The sequence below is a fragment of the Mytilus edulis genome, chromosome 10 (genome assembly GCF_963676685.1).
Source record: "Mytilus edulis chromosome 10, xbMytEdul2.2, whole genome shotgun sequence".
NCBI classification, from domain to species: domain Eukaryota; kingdom Metazoa; phylum Mollusca; class Bivalvia; order Mytilida; family Mytilidae; genus Mytilus; species Mytilus edulis.
The window spans coordinates 53,647,092-53,669,360 of NC_092353.1; the positions used below are offsets into that span (position 1 = coordinate 53,647,092).

Consider the following 22,269-nt stretch of genomic DNA (forward strand, 5'->3'; position numbering starts at 1 on the left):
GTCAGTTTTCTTATCGAATTTCGGTTGTTTCTAGTTCTCCGGGTACTCCGGCTTCCTCCACCAATAAAAACTGGCAGCCACGAAATAGCCTAAATGCAGTGCTTAAACGTGGCATTTAAATATGTGTTCCGCCTAACAGAAGTTCCCCTTGGACTACAGGTCAGATATATAGCCCGTTCATTGTCTACGTGCTTTAAAAACACAACCGTATGACCCAACGTACTATCCAACACCCATATGGACTGGACTACAGGTCAGATATATGGTCATATATAATTTATACATTTGATGTATGTTTCATTATAATACGTTATTCTGATTGGCTAACTGTACATCATATAATTATTAAGCAGTTGCATTACACAATAAATTTTATCATTTATAATTACACGAGATCCCACAATAAAGTTTACAGGTGAATTAAATAAAAAGTTTATTAAAGTCGTGTTTTCATGATCCTAGCTAAAAATGTAATTATAAATATTGAATTATCCGCGCTTCATATAAAATGTACTTCGGTCAACGCTTTTACACCCCAATGAAGTTACAAAGCATTCAATTCTCACAGAGGGACGAAAGATGCCAAAGGGACAGTCAAACTCATAAATCTAAAACAAACTGACAACGCCATGAAAAAGACAAACAAACTTCAACACACATGCCATTAAATATAGTCCGTTAATCGTTTACGTGCATTAAAAACAAAGTATAATATGCCAGATGTATGGTATTACATGGGTATTACATCTATGGCCAGACCTACTATCAAACATGCAGTGGTAGTCAACTTCGACTACATGTACATACATTTATTAGTATACTTTTCTTATACCTATATACTTTATATCTGCATGGTTTATTTCAAATATCTAGTATCATATATACCATAGTTTGTACTTATATTTTTAGATTCATCTGAAGTTTTGGTTATGCCCTGTAACATGACATTTCAGAATATATTTAGCTAAATTTCGCCCAAATAAATATGTGTTTCCCTAAAAAAAAATGCCATAAAAAGCAAATATCAGCAATAATAACATGCGTATTCTAAAAAGACTAGATTTCACCTAAATTATCTGTAATTCCCCATGGTAAAATAAAACGCATAAAACCAGTTGCTTAAATTATGTCCGTTTCTGTTACGCGATCTCTCCGATGTAAATATGTGTAGTTTTACATGTTTTAATAGTTTATATTTAGAATTATTATGTAATTGCATAGCATAGCTTTTATCCTTGACCTTGTGTATTTGAAATATAACATAATTAACATTATATAGATATCACGGAAGAATGCCTGGTAAGTTTACTTGTTTTGACAAGGTATCAAATTAGTTTGTATATATTTATGCATGTAACACTATTATGTGATATTATGTTTAAACAGATATCATCCTTTTATAGTTTACCACAGTTGCCTGAATTTGTTTACCTTTATATATCACTGTGTAATTATAGGTAAGTCTGTGTTTACACATATACACACTACACATTCTAGCAAAGTAAATTGTATTTGTTCGATCTATATGTCATGACAAAGTTTATAAACGTTTACTCGCATAACAGTATAACTAAACAAAAAGAAATCTGTTGTTGTTGTAAATTGTTTGATATACATGATATATGGCAGAAAGTTTCTGTAAATAAATTGATAATTTGCATGATGAAATACTTCCCACTGGTCATTAAGTTCAGTGGCGGAACCAGAAATTTTCATAAGTGGGGGCCCACTGACTGACCTAAGAGGCCCCGCTCCAGTCACGCTTCAGTGATTCCCTATATAAGCAACCAATTTTTTTTCCCAAAAAGGGGGGGGGGGGCAGCCGGGCCCCCTGCCTCCCCTAAATCCGCCTCTGAAGTTGAAATACACAACCCATCTGAACTTACAAAGAAAGGATATGTTTTCATTTAAATACCTATACATCTGTACATGTACACTGTCTCCCTCTTCCTTATGATAATTCTTACATTCTGTAATAGCCTGATTTGGTCCTCACTCAGTTTTATTAAAATTTGTACATTAGGAAGACAAGGGTAATTATAGTTCTAATCTCGAATTTATATAACGTGATGTTTTATGTTAGCCAATGCTACAACTTTCTACCAGAGTCAAAATGATGTGAGTTGAAGAAATACAGTCTTCAACAATGAGCAAAATAAAAACTGTTTAGTTCGTTATAAAAGGTTTGAAACCGTATAATATTATCATGACTTCTGTATCTTTAAAGAATACAGGAATCATAAATCATAATAAGATGATAAAGTAAAACGTATTGCACGATCTTTCTTATATTTACCAATTTGTATATATGTAGCGATAGGAGCAACAGTAGGAACCGTAGCTGGTACAGTCACAAAATATATAAAATAACAGTCAACATTCAATATATATATATTTTAGATCCATTAACATCTGGAGTCGTGGCAGTGGCAGCTGGTGTTACTGCAACTGTAGCCGCACCTTTGGTATTAAGTGCTGCAGGGTTCGGAGCAGCAGGAGTGGCGGCTGGTACTGTGGCTGCATGGATACAGGTAACATTTCTAAAGCAGTAAACAAATATATTGCAATTTGTTTGGATAAAAAAACATCGAAGATACCAAGCTTACAAAATTTTAGCTAGACCATCGTTTCTTCTGCAAAAATGTCATTCCACAGTAAAAAAATATTAAATGAAGTATTGGGTATTCAAATTACGTTTATTGATTACCAACGTTTTACATAAATAAGAACACGATATACAACAACAAAGAAAAGTCTTCTTAATATGTTTTAATTTAATTGAGAGTGTACACGGAGAATTTGTCAAAGAAACAATAACTCAACCAAAGAGCAGATTACAGACCAAGGCACCCATGGGGTCTTCAATATTGCGAGATTTTTTTTTTATACATAATATCGCAAAGCCATCAAGGGGGACTTCAATATAGCAAAAACAATTTAGGTATTCTATATACATATACATGTATTATTGATCAAGAAAAAAAATGACATTTCAATGAAAACAACAACATACTATATGCACTATTTAAGGACACCCTAATCTACAATTTTATTTTCTACTTGTTTTTTCCAATTCTTTCAGACCCCGATAACTGCAGCTGGTGGATGGTTTGCTGTATGCCAGAGTGCTGGTGTTTTAGGAATGGCTGCCTCGACAAAAGTAGCAATAGGAGCAACAGTAGGAACCGTAGTTGGTGCAGTCACAAAATATATAAAATAACAGTCAACATTCAGTAGTGAATTTCGAAAAATGTGCTAAATATTTTTGAAACATGATTATAATTGAAACTTTGTGAATATGTTATGAGATTATTAGTCAACTTAATTTATATCCTACGCATTTTGAATAAAAAAATCTTATTCAGATGTCGGTGTTTTATAATAGTGACATAATATTAGAGCATCTGATCTGTATTTTTTCTAAATTAACGGCTTGCTCTCCAGTTATCAACCTGGGTTGTTAAGTGGTGGCATGTTCGCCTTGGGTCAGGAGGTCGTTTGTTCGAAAAACTGCCGGGTCAAATTAATGAATTAATATCGGTAACCGTATGCGATGGTCATCCGCAAAGCATGTGGCAGCAATACTCTTAATTCTTAAAGAAGTATGAGTATTGCTAAATAATTGATGTCTTCCCTTCAGACTCAAAATGTCGCTCCAGTATGAGCTGAAGGGTTTATTTCTAATCATTTATCATGAAAATGTTCTTGTTCTGAATATATATTTTAATTAACCCCTCGTTTTTATCTTTTCTGAAAAAGGGGACATCATCCAATTTGAACAAGAGGCTGTCACAACGACAGCAAACCGGATTTATTAATATTTATTTGTGTCCTGGCAATATCACAAGAACCATTATTGATGAATGGTGCAAGTGAAAATCGTCAATATCAAATTTGACCTCCATTTTGTCATCAGTATGAACATCTTAAAATTTGAAAAGCTTAGATTGAATGGTTCATGAGAAAATGCACGGACACGACTGGAAACACCATTTTTCAATCTTTCAAGAACCATAACTCCTGAACGGTAAAAGTCAAAATCGTCATTATTGAACTTGACCTCTATTTTGTCATCAGTAACAACATATTAAAATTTGGGAAGCTTTGGTAAAACAGTTCATGCATAAATGCACGGACACGACTGGAAACACCATTTTTCAATCTTTCAAGAACCACAACTCCTGAACGGTAAAAGTCCAAATCGTCATTATTGAACTTGACCTCCATTTTGTCATCAGTAACAACATATTAAAATTTGGGAAGCTTAGGTAAAACAGTTCATGCGTAAATGCACGGACACGACTGGAAACTCCATTTTTCAATCTTTCAAGAACCATAACTCCTGAACGGTAAAAGTCAAAATCGCCATTATTGAACTTGACCTCCATTTTGTCATCAGTAACAACATATTAAAATTTGGGAAGCTTAGGTATAACAGTTCATGCGTAAATGCAGGGACACGACTGGAAACAACCTTTTTTCAATCTTTCAAGAACCATAACTCCTGAACGGTAAAAGTCAAAATCGCCATTATTGAACTTGACCTTCATTTAGTTGTCAGTAACAACATATTAAAATTTTAAAAGCTTTGGTTGAACAGTTCATGAGTTAATGCACGGACAACATTTGATTGCCGCCCGCACGACCGACCGACCGCCCGCCCGCCGTACATCCCCAAATCAATAACCGACATTTTTGTCACAAAAATCCGGTTAAAAATGTTGTATAGTCCTTGTAATTTGCTTGATATGTATATTATGCATAGCTTAGACACTTTAGTTTCAAAAACTAATTGAATCACATGTTTTTTTCATGGACATGATAAAACATCATACTAAACAAGAATAAGACTTGAGACTGAAAATGAAGGAAAACTGTCATTTTATAATGTTAACATTTTTAGAATGTCAGAACCATATAGATTTGAAACGTTCAAAAGCCTTTTCTCAAGCTTTTGTTATTGCACGTAGCTTTTTCTAAATGTTTTCAGTCGCGAGAGCTTTGGCTTGCAACTACTTGGTTTTCTTTCGCGCAAATGGTTTACATATTACCAGCATACTACTTGTGTAAAAAAAACAGTTATACCGGTAACCAGGTTGTTTAGGTGGTATAATAAAACAGATCCATGGATTCGTTTTATTGTGTAATATAAGAAATTACCCTTCAATTCAAATACAAATAATCAGTACAAAGAAAGATAACTGTACTCATTCTAGGTGACAATACCTGAAATACAATACTCAAATATTTCCTACTGGACAACTATTGATTAATATGAGGTTGTAACAACGAAATTTACGATTACCATATTTGACGCCCCGACTACGATAGTACCTTGTTTATCTGACGTAAAATATTATGTATTTTGGTTTAGGTTGAAAAGATATCATAGCAAGACAAGTAAATCAGTCTTCTCGAGATTTAACTTATGGTGGTGAGCGCATTCCGTTTTCTGGTCTTGCTGTCCGTCCGTTGCCCGTCCGTTGCCTCTCTCTAAGGCTAAATATTGGGTTTAAGGTAGATAACTTAAAAGTTTGTTGGCTCACCATACTGGTTATTTGTTTATTTAATGTAAACAGTAAATGAGTTGTGATTGTCAATGAGAAAACTATCCCTCAGAGACAAAATGGACGGTATATATTTAAAACAGGGGGGAAATGACATGATTACTAATTCAAACAGTTAAGTAAGTAGGTAAGTAAGTAAAACTTTATTTGGATTCGGCATATTGACAAACAATACAAACATAAGCTCTAATGAGCTTTTCACCGAATATAAAAACATATGCAATAACAAATAAAACAAGGCATGCAGCATGCAATAAATAATAAGAAGCAGCACCAAAAATTAACTCTAAGCAAATAGATAATACATGTATCTTGCAAAATACCAAAACATATATATGAAGCACTAAAAATTTTAAAAATTTTCTGTTTAAAAATTAATTTTTAAATAATTTATGAATTATAAAGTAAAAAATTTCAAATCTTTCAAATTTTAAAAGGTAAAAAACAAAAAATTTCAGTTGCAACGCAGGCTGTTAATGCAACATAAAAAGCATAAATATTGTAACAAAAAGTTATCTACAGGCAGAGCAAAAACATTCTGTTCCACTCCAGGACTGTACAAGACTCTTAAAATGTGAGAAGCTGTTAACAGTCCTGAAGTGGTCAGGTAAGCTATTCCATAAAGTAGCAGCAGCAAAACTAAAAGATTTTTTTCCATATGAGGTAGTTCTTACCTGTGGTACATCCAAAATATTGCTGTATCTAAAAGAATATTTAGTGTGTTTAATTTTTATTAAATTTTGTAAACATACAGGAGCCAAATTATTTAAAATTTTATAAGTCTCAAGTGCCATTGTCCTGATGCGTCTTACTTGTAGGGTTGGAACCTTTGCGTTCTCAAGAAGAGTTTCAGAGGATGATAAATAGTCGTCGTATACAAATCGTAATGCTCTCTCTTGTATTTTTTCAAGTTTTTTAGAATTTTTCTCTGTACAAAAATGCCAAGCCAAAGGGCAAAAATTAAAATTACTCAAAATAAAAGTATGAAAAATTGTAAGTTTATTTAATCTGTTTAAAAATGATCCAATTCTCTTGAGAACATTCAGCTGTTGTGATGCCTTTCTACACAAGTTACTTATATGTGCATCAAATTTTAGTTGGTAATCAATATCAATTCCAAGTAACTTTACTGTTTCTTCACATGATAAAATATTTTGCTGAATTTGTATAGATGGATTTTTTGCAAAGGTTCTTTTCCCTACAGCAATAACTTGGAATTTATCAGGATTTGCCTGCATCTTATTTTCTTTAAACCAATCAATAAGCACTTGAGACTCAGATTCTAATGTTGATATGAGATGGTCATAATCCGGACTACTAAAAGACAGAGTATTGTCGTCCGCATAATTATATAATGTACCATGTTTAACAAAATAAAAAATATCATTTATGAAGATATTAAATAAAAGGGGACCCAATATAGAACCTTGGGGTACCCCTTTTTGGATGTCAGCCCAGCTACTCAGAACACCGTTTACTTTAATTTGCTGTTTTCTATCAGAAAGATATGATTTTAATAAAGATACTGAATGTGGAGAAACACCATATGCTAGTAATTTATCTAGTAAAATTTCATGAGGTAAGCAGTCAAAAGCTTTTGATAAATCCATAAGAACTGCAGCTATATATAAGTTTTTGTCTAAAGCTTTACGCCAGTCTTCCAGTAATCTGAGCAACGTAGTCTGACATCCATGTCCTCTACGGAAAGCACATAAATAAGGGTTAAAAATGGAATCAAAGAAATCGTATAACTGTATTTCAAATATTTTTTCGTAAAATTTTGAACAAATAGGTAACACACTGACTGGTCTGTAATTTGATTTAAGTAGTGGGTCACTCTTTTTATGTAAGGGTGTAACTTGGGCTTCTTTAAGTTTGTCTGGAAATATGCCCGTGTCCACAGTCAAATTTATAAGACTGGTTAGCTGAGGTGCAACGACAGATTTGCTAGCTTTAACTATTTTTGCTGGTATCCCATCTGCTCCAGTTGCTTTTTTGACATTAACTTTATTTATGATTTTTTCCACTTTTTCTGATGTCACCTTTTGAAATTTAAAATTTGCATCTGTTTTCAAGTGATTTTGCTCATGTATGGCATTTAAGCTAGTATGATTGTTTAATGGATCATATATAACATCATTTCCTATCTTCTCAGCAACAGTAGCAAAAAATTTATTAAAAATATCTGATACATCTTTTGAATTATTTATAATTTTGTTTTCTTCAAATAAAATAGTCTTTTGCCCTTGGGATTTGCATTTTTTTGAAAAGAAAGGTTTGACAGTATTCCAAAAATCAGCACTTTTTGATCCTCCAGAACAGCGTTCTAAAAAATATATTTTCATAGATTTCTTTTTTAACTTATTTACCAAATTTCTTTGCTGTCTGAATTTTTCCCAAGTATGATTATTTCTTTTTTTGGTGTACTGAGAAAATAGCATGTGTTTTCTGTATATGGCTTTTCTTAATTCTCCATTCATACATGGAAGAGGACTTTTTCTGGGATACCTTGACTTCAAAGGTGCATGTTTGTCTAGTGTTTTAATAAAGTTATTTTCATATGTTTGGTAGATCTCATTTACCTGTTCTGCAGTTGTTACTCCATCTACAATTTCAATTTTAATTTTAGCAATATCATTTTTAAAGTTATCAATATCGAAATTTTTATAGCTCCTGTATATAATTTTTTCATTTTGCTGTTGAGGCAACTGACCCTTTACAGTGGTAGAGATAAAATTATGGCAGTCACTGATACCAGTTGGAAAATTTAAGGTTTTAAAACAGGATGACTTTTTGTTCGTCAAAATGACGTCAACTAAAGATGGTCTACAATCTTTTTTAAAACAAGTTGGTTCTTTCACTAATTGATCTAAATCAAAAATATCACAGATATCACTTAAAGGTTGACATTTGTCAGAAATTAACATGTCAAAATTCAAATCACCAAGTACAATATAATTATCATATTTTACAGTTATTTTATCCAAGTTCTTTGAAAAAGATTCTGAGAAAGTATTTCCCGTCATTGAAGGGGGTTTGTACATTCCCATTATCAACCATTTCTTATCATTGATGTACACCTCGTGTGATATATTTTCTATTGTCTCACATTCTAAGTTAATCTTTCTGCTGGACGGAATATCTGATGATATGATGGAGAGGATACCACCACCGCTGGCATTTCTGTCACGTCGATAAAGTTTATACCCTTCACTTTCAAATAGACTGTCATTAAACGAGACGTCCAGTTTTGTTTCTGCAATGAATAGAAGGTCAACAATTTTATCAGTTAATATTTCCTTTATTTCATCAAATTTATACCTTATGCTATTGATGTTTAGGTATGCTGTAATAAAGTTTCTTGGGTGTAGTTTCCGCACGTTTCTCAGATGGGAAAACACCGTGTTGACATCGGAAGTCTCCTCAGGTGAAGAAGGGAGATAACTCTGGCTAGGTGCGTTTGACTTCTCCTCCAGACTAATGTCAAAAAATGAATTTGTAAATGGTGGTAAGGTACACGATTTACAGTACCAGCTATCTGATGTTTGAGATAATATGTTGTATTCTGCAACAGGTAAGTCGATGCATTTCACATGAAACCAATATTGACATTCGTCACATAATATGCCTCGCTGATTTTTTCTAACAGCTTTGCTGCAAATGCCGCATGGAAACTTTGTGGGGCCTGGATTTAAAGAAATGTCTCCGCTCAATATCAACAGTAAACACATAAAATAAGATTGAATGTTTGTTACTTTTCTTGTTGGTTTTATTATTTTTGTATGGCCGCCATTGATGTTTTGAAAATCGTATCGGGGGTAGAGTGAATCTAACACAAAATCATTTAGTATGACTTGTTTTCCTGTTTTGACTATAAATGTTTCACAGCTAATTTTGTTTCCGTGATGATTCTGATGGTTAAGTATGATATCATCTGGTGTTAAACGGTTTATTAGACTAAAAACGAGGAGCGTGAAAAGGCTCCCGACTACCCCTGGCGCCATACAAACAACAAGTTAAATATACACATACAAGCGAAAACTCAATAACTGAGAAATATTATTAAGTACAACAATGTAATGCAATATTATTCAACATAAGTACATAACGGTGTAGGTATGTATGCAAGAATGCAAATGATAAACAAATTCCTGCCGAATGTATTATTAGTTACATAGTATGCTAGGGATCTAATACGATATATATGGGGTCAGTAAATTCCATATGGGGTGAGAGCAAAGCTTGAATCCCCATATTGAATTTACTGACTCCATATCTACCGTATTACGTCACTAGCACACTATGTACCCAGTGGCGGATCCAGGGGGGGGGGGGGTTCCGGGGGTGCGCACCCCCCTTTATTTTTGCCGATCAATGCATTTGTATCGGGACATATGTTTTGCACCCCCCCTTTGCCCTGGGTGCCCTGGGTTAGCACCCCCCCTTTTCGAAAATTCCTGCATCCGCCCCTGGTACCGAATTTATCTGTACGTGTGACAATTTTAGACAAGCGATCAATAATAAAAATGAGCAAGTTTTCAATACTGTTAGTATTAAGAAACTACTTCCTTGATCCTACAAAAACAGATGCCAACAATAAAAACTTGTTAGTTTAAATGTGTTTTATGAATTTATTTCCATCTTAATCACCAATTTCTTCGTCTGTTGAAACCTTTAAGATTTTTTCTCAGTACCGTTTTGTTTTTATAAAGGGACGTAACACCACTACTAACCGTGTATGAAAGAATCCCTGCCACCCTTACCTAATATGGAATATAAAGAGACGTAACACCACTACTAACCGTGTATGAAATAAGCCCCGCCTCCCTACTAACCTTATATGAAATATACACGGTCTCCACGCGGACGCTTTTAAATAATCATATTCCTAGAAATGTATAGGAGGTAAGATAAAATGAAATACACCACAAGTACTGGGGCACATTTTACTGCAACTCCACAGTATGATCATTTTCAAAATACATGTAACACATTCTTTGATACTGATCAAATACTAAGCACACTGTGATTATTTATGTATTAAAACTCAGTTCAATGTAACCATTGAATACAATATATAGTAACATTTATTTCCCGTGCCTGAGGGAGATATGTAGATTTGTTTACCCCACCAAATAATATTCATATTTTACGAGGGCTGTGCCCGCGGGTAATATGATTTTCTTGGGTGAGCAAATCTTCATACATGTATCTCCCGAATCCAAGGCAAATGTATGTTTTATTCCACTGCCTATGCTCTGTTTACTTCCTGAACATAAAATATTAGGTGCATAGGAATACATTTTTCTTATCCACTTGTTTTTATAACTGAACACGACATACACAATGATTAAACAGTTTGGGTCGAAAGTTAATTATTTGTCTCGACATTTCAGAGGAAATATGATGCTCAGAGGGAATATGAAGATTATGTTCAATGACACGTGGTATAGACTAAGACAATCACATATTGCTTAAACTATCAATATGTATAAACAGTGAATAGATCATTGACAGTGGATTAAAATATCTATGAAAATCAATGAATTGTTACCCTTTATCGGCTTGGAAATAATCGTTTTTGGAATGTTTGTTGTTGTTTGGAAATAGTGTTCTTATGATGTACTGTTATACCACTGTCCCAGATTAGGGGGAGGGTTGGGATCCCGCTAACATGTTTAACCCCACCACATTATTTATGTATGTGCCTGTCCCAAGTCAGGAGCCTGTATATTCAGTGGTTGTCGTTTGTTTATGTGTTACATATTTGTTTTTCGTTCATTTTTTGACATAAATAAGGCCGTTAGTTTTCTCGTTTGAATTGTTTTACATTGTCTTATCGGGGCCTTTTATAGCTGACTATGCTGTATGGGCTTTGCTCATTGTTGAAGGCCGTACGGTGACCTATAGTTGTTAATGTCTGTGTCATTTTGGTCTTTTGTGGATAGTTGTCTCATTGGCAATTATACCACATCTTCTTTTTTATATTGATATAAGAATCTTAAAATAAAAAACCAAAATTCATCTTTTATTTCATATTTGAATGTTAAAAAAATCAAATAAAGTGTATAAACATAAAAATGTTTACTTGCACTTGCATAAGAACAGTTTGTATTTGTTGTACATGTAGCTCATATATTATGTCAACTGTTACATGTACATTATTATCATGTATTGGACATCTTCTGGTCGCAGTCAAGGTAGTAACCTCGTTAGAGGTTGCCATGTGCCGGTTCCAAATTAGGAACATCATCAGCTTTTGACATGAACCATATTTGAATGTTTTGTGTCGTATTTTAGTTGTTGAATTGCTGTCTCATCGAAGTTTATCCAAACTGTTATTCATACTAAAACATAACTAATCTTTGAGGATATCGATGTGGTTTGCATTATAGAGCATATACAGCTCCTTTTAATTAGGGAAAATAATATAAAAAAAAAAACAAGGGATAATAGGGGCTGAAATGAAGTGGGTTTTATTGGGTTCTAAGCGGGGCGGTGGATTGCCGAATTTTTGTTAGTGTGACACGTGAAAGTCAAATTATTGTGCCGTGACAAACAAAATAAGAATTCCTTACATACAAAGTGTACGCGGGATGCGGGATCAGACCCTCCCCCACCCATTAAGACCCCTTAATGAAGCCATCGAATACATTTTTAATGCACCCAACAATTAACAAAAAAAACCGGAATGCTTGATACGTGTTTGCTTGACCATCAGAGAACATATTGCATGAATATACATGATGATAACAAATTTACCTTCATTAAAATAGGTGTGTCCCGATCCCTGTATATGGGTCGCCCGGATCGATGGAAGGCGGTGTATTCGTACTGCCAGTGAACAATGAGTGTATTAAGAATTTTGACAGAACTCAAGCCATTCAACAGGCCAACCCTTTGCATATCGTTAGCGGGATACTTTCTCTACATGAGGTATTGGCTTCACCGTTCCTATTTAAATGGCGTGTGGATGTGTGTTTATACATCCCACGTAACCACAATAACGACCTCCTTTACAAGGAAGTGACTGCCGGTCGGAAAATGACCAAGTGTGATATATTCCCCAATCACCAAGGTACCTTGGGATCTTAAAAAAGTGAAGAAAAATCTAAACAATATACATGTAACTAATTTACTAATAAAACGTCATAGACTACTATCCAGACTCTTATAAATATATATCTTTAAAACATGTATACACATAATTAGCGCCGTGACTACCCCCCCCCCCCCAAAAAAAAAAAAACATATCGTCAAATAAAAAATACTATATAAAATGATAATACGAAAAGGGAAAGAAAACACAAGGTGGCTTGATAGAAAAACGGGTCTGAAATAATGGAAAAAAGAATAATTGTCTCCAGAAATATTTTAGGATTGAAAAAGGGAAGGAGGAAAATGGATTAAAAATGAGGCCCCTCATGGGGGGGTCCTAGTAATCACATAATCACCATTTTTTTGCCAATATATTCACATAATCATTAAATATTTGCTTATCTTTAGTAATCAAATAATCATAAACTAAAAATACAGTCCTAGGTAATCAAATAATCATGAAATATTTGGCTTAATAATCAAATAATCATTAAAAAAACGGCCAAGTAATCACATAATCAAAAACCCCATGAGGGCCCTCAAAAATTAACAAGAATAATATATGAAGGACTCTTATCTACACGCTTATCTATAATGTATGGAATTTAAAATATATGGTTTAAATCAATATAAAGGGGCTTTTTTTAAATCATCTGATAAAAAAGTTACATAAAACCAAGATACGATCATAATAAACGGAAACCAGGTTAATCAGTTATGTGATACAGATAATTCGTTTTTGACTTGATGTATACTTACAGAATTATTCTATTTTTTATTTATTTATTGAATTATCTCCCCTGGCATACACACACATTAAATCATGTGATCTTTAACTTCCTTAACTACAGAAAATGGTCTTTTCTCGGTTTTTTTTATAAGACTAGATTTGGTATGTTATTTTTATCAATGTTTTCTCTGTATTATTTAATCACATTCTACACAGACATCCACACAAACACACATACTATAACTATATAGTAGGATATTTTTGCTTATACTTTTTTATTCTATTTTGATCAACTTTCGTTTCAGTTGTTAACGAGATATGTTAGAACACGAAAATCATAACCTTTTGGCTAAAATGGCCGTATTTACACCCCAAATTTTACTCTGAGTACAGACTAACCTATACACCTGCAACAGTTTTAAGGGATGGCAGGAACTAGATATATAAATTTTAAATGCATTTTATGTTTCAGAAAATTATAAACTTTTCTAGATTTTGCTATCCATTTTTTTTCGTTCCTGCAGAAGGTGCAAAAATTAACTAAGTAGTGAAAACGATTGAGAAGCTCCCCTCATATAATCAATGTTGTGAGTAGTATTGATTAAAATGGACAATAGATGGACAATAGACACCTGTAAACAATAGGTGATTTAACAGGTTTAAACTGTGTAACTGAGTGGACCGTATCAAATGAAACTCGGGTGTTTGTTTATTTTGCTATCTTCTGCAGACTGGAAAAAAATGAACATCAAAATCCAGGTAAGTTTTTAATTTTCTGAAACGTAGACTTCATATAACTTTTATATATCTAGTTCCTGCCATGCCTTAAAACTTTCCTGGATGTACCAGTTTGTCTGTACTCATAGTAATTTTGGAGGTGTAAACACGGCCATATTTTTCAATTCCTTATGATGAACCTTAAGTGACTTAATGTTGCCTATTTCAACTATTCTTTATTGTTCGCTTCGATTTCTGTGGAGTCTTTATTCGTGTTATTATAACCGCGTAATGCGTTGTTGGAGACATAGAAATATTGGGCGTCCTTAAATACCGTCCGCACGTCTGTCCGTCCGGTCTTGTTTAATAGCGGGCTCTAAATAACATCTACAAATCTTGCCAAATTTTTGTAAACTTATAACATAGGTTTACATCAACAATGTATTTGATTACATGTGTCCATAATTTGATAAGCAGCGCTGATCATTTATTTATAAAAGAGATATGATATAATGTATATAAGCCATTTAGAATTATTAATAGGAAAATCGCATTGTCAGTGCAATCATTTCTACAATTTGTGACAGAATTTAAAAAACTTCTGTAATATTATTGATATCTAATACGAGTGTGAAAAGCAATGCTAATCAATTATTTTTAATAGACGTGTTACAAATTGTATATACTCGACGCTGAGGTTGACAAAATAAGACTTTAAATGCCGGTATCGGATCAAAGCACACAAGTTATTTAAAGATTTAATTACCTGTGTATCAATTAAATTATGGGTTTTTAAACTGCATAGTGATGATGTCCGCATATATTTACTTCTAATAACAAACGTCCTTTTGAAAAAAATTATTGTGGATAATTTCATAATGAATATTCCGTATGAAACAAATATACAATACTAATTATGATTCCTGGAAGAATTAAAATGATATACCCTATTTAACTTTAAATAAAAGAAGAAAAGGGGGGGGGGGGGGGGCTATATTTCTTTTTTACCTTGGTACAGTGTATCCAATTTCATTATGTATGGAAATACATTGCCTTGGATCGTTTACTTTTTTAACAAGTATATACTACATGTACTCGGTCTGATACCTACTCAGGGGAAATATGTTTCCTTTATATTATTTGTCTGAAAAATGTGACCGGTTCGACCTAAAATACATGTTTATATATTCCTGCAAAGTTTCCAAATAATCCGCTTTGTAATTTCTGAGGTACCAGTTATTCCATTTGGATATATCAATCATAACGGAAATTGCATAAGTACATTGCTCGGAAGCATTCATTTCTTTAAGATTATTATAAAAAGTTTTTACAAGGTCAATAACCTAAAAAAGTCTTTTTTTTTTAAATGTCCTAGTACCTCAAGAGATAATTTTTTTTTTTTTTATATGTTTTCAAATTACAATAGCTATATAAGAAAAACTTCTAAATTTTATAGTCGAATGTGTGTCGAGTAGTTTTTGGGAAGTATAGTTTCAAGTTAAACATTTTGTTTCTAACCTCTTGTGGATCGTATACGTAGTAAATTATAAGAACGACAAGTGTTCTGTGATTGAAAAGATGATTGTGGTCGCGGTGAATTACTTATTATCGAGCAAAAATGTTTACAAAAACTTGTAGTTGCTGTTAATTCGCGAAGCATGCTTCAAAAATAGAGTTATTGACTCGGAGGTCAAAAGCTTTAGTAAGCCAACATGTCTCATGTTATGTATGTCATTTTTCTGAACATTAGCCTGTAAAAATAATGATATTGAATTTAAATGAAACTTGAACTTAATATTAATATTAAAGGCCTTAAAGATAAATCAAATTATAACCAATAAAGTATTCGAGACATTTCAGAATATGTTAGAGTATTCATGTAAGTACATGCAATCTATTTTAGGATTATGGCCACCAATTGGGGTATTTGTGGTATTTGTGAAAACCTTCTGATTACCAAACCTTCAGTAGTATGGTGTTCCGAATGTGACGAAGGACTTTGTGGAGAGTGTAAGAAACATCATGCAGTTTCCAAGGCATCAAAAAACCATGAAACCGTTTCTATCGCCAAATACAAAAACTTACCCACCGAAGTCCTGCAAATCTCTCAGACCTGCAAACTTCATAATGAGAAATACGAGCTGTTTTGTGCAAAACACGATTGTCCTTGCTGTAAGAAATGTGTGAAATCTCACAACGATTGTAAAGGTTTAACTGATATAAATGAACTCATAAAAAACGTAAAAACTTCAAACGCATTTAATGAAATCGAACAAACCCTGCAGGAAGTCGTCGAAAATATTAAACGACTAAGCACAAAAAGGAATGAAAATTTAAAATCTATAGAAAACAAGAAAAGAGAAATTGAAGCAGCAATAAAACAAACCAGGATAAACGTTAATCTTCACCTAGATAAACTTCAGGATGACTTGATTAAAGAATTAATGACAGTTGAACAAAGAGAAAAAAGCAAAATAGAAAAATTGTTAACTTCTCTAAAAAAGAAGGAAAAAGAGATCGCTGAAGTACAAGAAAACTTTGCCAGTATTAAACATCATGCGTCAGAACTTCAAGCATTTTTAACAATGAAAGATATCGAAAAAGATATTATAGGCGAAGAAACATTTGTCAAATCGATTGCCACAAGTGACTCCACAAGTCAAGTCAATATTTCATGTCAGATAAACAAGTCTTTGCAACAAATCACAGAAATTCTGAAGAAGTTTGGGGAAATATATGTTTGTTCTGATCCATGTGATGTTTCGATTCACAAACGGAAGGACAGACAAGCCCAGATTATGGTCACTCTTCCAATCAGAAACATCGATAACCTGACTCTTACATTACAGAAACGTATCAATACAAAGTTGTCGGATGTCTCTGGTTGTTCACTGCTTCCTGGTAATAGGATGGTATTCACCTCTTATAAAAACAAAACATTAAGCGTACTAAAGTCTGACGGATCAAAAGATTTTGAGATAAAGAACATTGGTCGAACGTTTGATGTTGTATTTATTGGTGATGATTCTATTGCTGTAACTTCCGGTGAATCAAATCAGATAAATATAATCGACTTAAAGAAGAAATCAAAGACGAAATCAATAAAAGTTGATTCATATAATGGTGGAGTAGCATACAAAGATGGATATTTAATATATTGTGCCGCAGAGAAAGGAATACAGATGATCAGTCTGAATGACGAAACAATTACCAATGTTAACAATACCAATCTTACAGATCTTGCGTACGTTACAACATTCGGTGACAAATTGGTCTACACAAATTGCAATGACAGCGTAACCTGCTGTGATTACCATGGTCACATACTGTGGACGTTCTGTGATAAAAGTGTTGTGCGCTTTCTACAAGGTGTCTCTGTAGACAATGATGGTAACGTGTATGTAGTGGGAGGTAATACTAGCAATGTGGTTGTTATCTCTGCTGATGGACAACACTATAGACAACTCTTATCAATTGAAGATGGACTGTGGGTCCCAAGGGCTCTGCATTATGACACATCTACCAATGAATTGTTAGTTTCAAATCCATCCAATGAAGCCTTTCTGTATGATGTTAAATAATAAGACAAGACGGGTGACTTTTTCAACCTTGTTCAACATTTTCTTGATCTCGATTACAAACATTATTTTTATTGAATTAATTTTTTGTGAACTAATTAAGATCTGTTTAAAATTAATTTATAGCGTTATTAACTGACAATTTCTGTATTGGAATGGCTCTGTTATAGATTTGAAGTTAGCTGTATTGGACCCGAGACTCGACGACATCTTATCGAGATTATACAGAAAAATTAAACTTCTAAGGATTCATTATTTTTCGTGGGGTACAAGTTTTGGTGGATTTCGTTGGTATAGATATACCACAAATTACAGTCTTGAGACAGCAATTTATCTACAAAGTTGATCTAAGGATAGTTCCATATTAATAATAGAAAATGTCTGTCATACGTTTTCGAGACAGCAACTCATCGAAAAAAAGTATATTATGACAGTTCCGTATAAACAAAAGGAGATATCAGAGATCATCCCGACTTAATATCAAAGACAGTTTAATTTGAAGATGTCTGTTCAAGAGACAGTTTAGTATAAATAAGCAAGGAAATGCGTTACACGTAAACGAGACAACAACATAATGACAAAATTAACATAACAACTTTCAATTTAAGTAAAGAAGATGTTGGTATTACGTACATGAGGCAGTTAGGCAATGTCACAATAATTAGAATAATCAATTCGCTTCAAATACGTTATATGATTATCATTAAGGATATTCGGTCATGATTATCAATACGGAGCTTTTGTCATGATTATCAGTAAGGAGATCCGGACATGATAGTCAATAAGGAGATCCGGACATGATAGTCAATAAGGAGATCCGGACATGATAGTCAATAAGGAGATTCGGGATGATTATCAATAAGGAGATTTGGACATGATTGTCAATAAGGAGATTCGGTCCCGACTATCAATAAGGAGATTCGGAATGATAATCAATAATGACATTTTAACATAATTGTCAATAAGGAGATTTGGACATGATTGTCAATAAGGAGATTCGGTCCCGATTGTCAATAAGGAGATTCGGTCCCGACTGTCAATTAGGAGATTTGGAATGATAATCAATAATTACATTTAGACATAATGGTCAATAAGGAGATTTGGACATGCTTGTCAATAAGGAGATTCGGAACCGACTGTCAATAAGGAGATTCGGTCCCGATTGTCAATAAGGAGATTCGGGATGATTATCAATAAGGAGATTTGGACATGATTGTCAATAAGGAAATTCGGTCCGGATTAGCAATAAGAAGATTCGATCTCGATTCTCAATAAGGAAGATAAAGAAAACGTTGGTTTTACGTATATGAATATGTTAGACCGTGTGAAAATAAGAAAAAAAATCAATACGCATTAAAAAAGTTGAATGATTATTAATAAGGAGATTCGGACATGATTGTTGATAATACAGGGATAAGGAAATTTGGTCATGATTATTAATAAGGAAATTTGGACATGATTGTGAATAATGAGGTCGGTCTTGATTGTCAACTACGAAATTCTGTCATGATTTACAATAAAGAGATTCGGACATAATTGTCAATAAGGAAATTTGGTCATGGTTATCAATAAGGAGATGTGGACATTATTGTCAATAAGGAGATTTGGACATGATTGTCAATAAGGAGGTCGGCCATGAGTGTCAATAAGTAGATTTGGGATGATTATCAATAAGGAAATTAAGACATGATTGTCAATAAGGAGATTTGGACATGATAGTCACTAAGGAGATTATGTCTTGATTGTCAATAGGGAAATTCGGTCCTGATTGTCTAAAAGGAGATTTGGATAGAATTGTCAATAAGGAGATTCGACCCCGATTGTCAATAAGAAGATTCGGGATGATTATCAATAAGGACATTTGGACATGATTGTCAATAAGGAGATTTGGACATGATTGTCAATAAGGAGGTCGGCCATGAGTGTCAATAAGTAGATTTGGGATGATTATCAATAAGGAAATTAAGACATGATTGTCAATAAGGAGATTTGGACATGATAGTCACTAAGGAGATTATGTCTTGATTGTCCATAGGGAAATTCGGTCCTGATTGTCTAAAAGGAGATTTGGATAGAATTGTCAATAAGAAGAGTGGGTTATGATTGTCAATAAGGAGATTCAGGATTATTATCAATAAGGAGATTTGAACATGATTGTCAATAAGGAGGTCGGTCATGAATGTTTATTAGGAAATTCGGTCATGATTTTCAATAAAGAGATTCGGTCATGATTTTCAATAAAGAGATTCGGTCATGGTTATCTATAAGGAGATTTACGCAAGATTGTCAATAAGGATATTAAGTCCTGATTGTCAATATGAAAATTCGGTACTGATTGTCAATAAGGAGATTCGGAATGATTATCAGTAAGGACATTTGGACATGATTGTCAATAAGGAGATTTGTACATGATTGTCAATAAGGAGGTTAGTCATGATTGTTAATAAGTAAATTCGGTCATGGTTTTCAATAAAAAGATTCGGTCATGGTTATCAAATATTGAGATTTTGACATGATTGTCACTAAGGAGATTATGTGATGATTGTCCATAGGGAAATTCGGTCCTGGTTGTCTAAAAGGAGATTTTGATAGAATTGTCAATAAGAAGATTGTTAATCGGTCGTGATTGTCAATAAGGAGATTCGGGATTATTATAAATAAGGAGATTTGGACATGATTGTCAATAAGAAGGTAGGTCATGAATGTTTATTAGGAAATTCGGTCATGATTTTCAATAAAGAGATTCGGTCATGGTTATCTATAAGGAGATTTACGCAAGATTGTCAATAAGGAGATTAGGTCCTGATTGTCAATATGGAAATTCGGTCCGTAGTGTCAAAAAGGAGATTTTGTAGAATTGTCAATAAAGAGAGTCGGTCCCGATTTTCAATAAGGAGATTCGGAATGATTAGCATTAAGGATGTTTGGACATGATTGTCAATAATGAGAAAAAAGTAAAATCACAAAAATACTGAACTCAGAGGAAAATCAATTTGGAAAGTCCATAATCACATGGCAAAATCAAATAACAAAACGCATAAAAAACGGATGGACAAGAACTGTCATATTCCTGACTTGGTACAGGCATTTTCAAATGTAGAAAATGGTAGATTGAACCTGGTTTTATAGCTAGCTAAACCTCTCACTTGTATAACAGTCGCATCAAATTCCATTATGCGGTTCCGATTGTCCATTAGGAGATGCGGATATCATTGTCAATAAGGAAGATAAGGAAGATGATGGTATATCGTATATAAATAAGTTACACAATGTAAATATAAGAAAAAAAACCATAACGCATTAAATACGTTGTATGATTATCAATAAGGAGATTCGGACATTTTTGTTAATAAGGAAATTCGGTCATGATTATCAAAAAGGAGATTTGGACATGATTGTCAATAAGGAGGTCGGACATGATTGTCAATAAGGATATTCGGTCATGGTTATCAATAAGGAGATTTGGCCATGATTGTCAATAAGACGACGCACTATGAGTATAAAGAGAAGAGGTGGTATGGTTGTCAATAGGAAGATGTGGTATGATTGCCTATTAGAAAATGTATGATTGTCAATAATGAGATTAATATGATTGTCTATAAGAAGATGTGTTATGATTTTCAATAAAGAGATGTAGTATGATTGTCAATAAGAAGATTGCTTTCATTTTCAATAATGAGATGTAGTATGATTTTCAATTAGGTGACGTGATATGAATGTCAATGTTGAATTTTGGTAAGATTTTCAATAAGAAAATGTGGCATGCTTTTCAATAAGGAGATGTCTTATTATGGTCAATAGTGAGATGTATTGTGGTATGATTGCTAACACGGAAATGTCATAAGAATGTCAATTTGTTAACGTGGAACGATTTTCAATAAGAAGATGAGGTATGATTGTCAATAATGAGTATTGTATGATTGAAAATATCTAAATAGTAAGATGTGGTTTGAGTGTGGGTAAGAATATATAGCTGGATATTTAATGACTAGATGTGGCTTAATGAGAATATGATATAACGAATTATTATGAATAAAAAGCGCTGTATGATTGTCCTTAAGAAACTATAGATGCGATTGATATCAAGGAGAGGCAATTACGATTGTCAATAAGGATATGTGGTTTCATTATCATTTAGGAGGTCGTATATTTCTATCACGTTGTTGTCGTCGTCGTCGTCGTCAGCGTCGTCCGAAGACAGATGATTTCCGGATAATAACTTTAGTATAAGTAAATGAAAATCAATAAAATTGTAACACAAGGTTTATAACCACTATAGAAAGGTTGTAATTGATTTCCGGGGCAATGGTCCTAACTATTTATGAATTAGGGGTGAGAAAACGGCCCAAATGAGCATGTTTGTGGTGTCCAGACAATAATTGTGTAAAACTGTATGCATCTCTCTGAAATTATATCACAAGTTTCTATACTACAAAGGACAAACCATGCCATTCAGAAGTTATTGACAAATAAGGGGTAGACATGGGGTTTTCTGGTTAAAGAACAATTTAGACAATTGAAAAGCAGTGTAAGGGAGGTAATCCTAATCTATTTTAAAGAACAATGTTTGATTACCTCC

General features: G+C 33.4%; 2 protein-coding genes across 3 annotated transcripts; both read left to right on the forward strand.

Moving 5' to 3' along the window:
- Positions 1-222: 222 nt before the first annotated feature.
- LOC139491480 (interferon alpha-inducible protein 27-like protein 2A) lies at positions 223-3,366 on the forward strand. 2 transcript variants are annotated; one of them, XM_071279195.1, is made up of 4 exons: positions 223-253; positions 1,404-1,457; positions 2,401-2,531; positions 3,083-3,366. In XM_071279195.1, the coding sequence occupies exons 1-4, from the start codon at positions 238-240 to the stop codon at positions 3,218-3,220; spliced, it is 339 nt and encodes a 112-aa protein (XP_071135296.1). In that variant the 5' UTR covers positions 223-237; the 3' UTR covers positions 3,221-3,366. The 2 variants fall into 2 exon arrangements, with proteins under 2 accessions (XP_071135296.1, XP_071135297.1); XM_071279196.1 differs by lacking the exons at positions 223-253; positions 1,404-1,457 and adding an exon at positions 1,167-1,299.
- A 10,110-nt stretch (positions 3,367-13,476) lies between these two features.
- On the forward strand, positions 13,477-19,233 carry LOC139491482 (uncharacterized protein PF3D7_1120000-like). Its single transcript, XM_071279197.1, has 2 exons — positions 13,477-13,557; positions 16,016-19,233. The coding sequence occupies exon 2, from the start codon at positions 16,020-16,022 to the stop codon at positions 17,691-17,693; it is 1,674 nt and encodes a 557-aa protein (XP_071135298.1). The 5' UTR covers positions 13,477-13,557; positions 16,016-16,019; the 3' UTR covers positions 17,694-19,233.
- Positions 19,234-22,269: the final 3,036 nt, after the last annotated feature.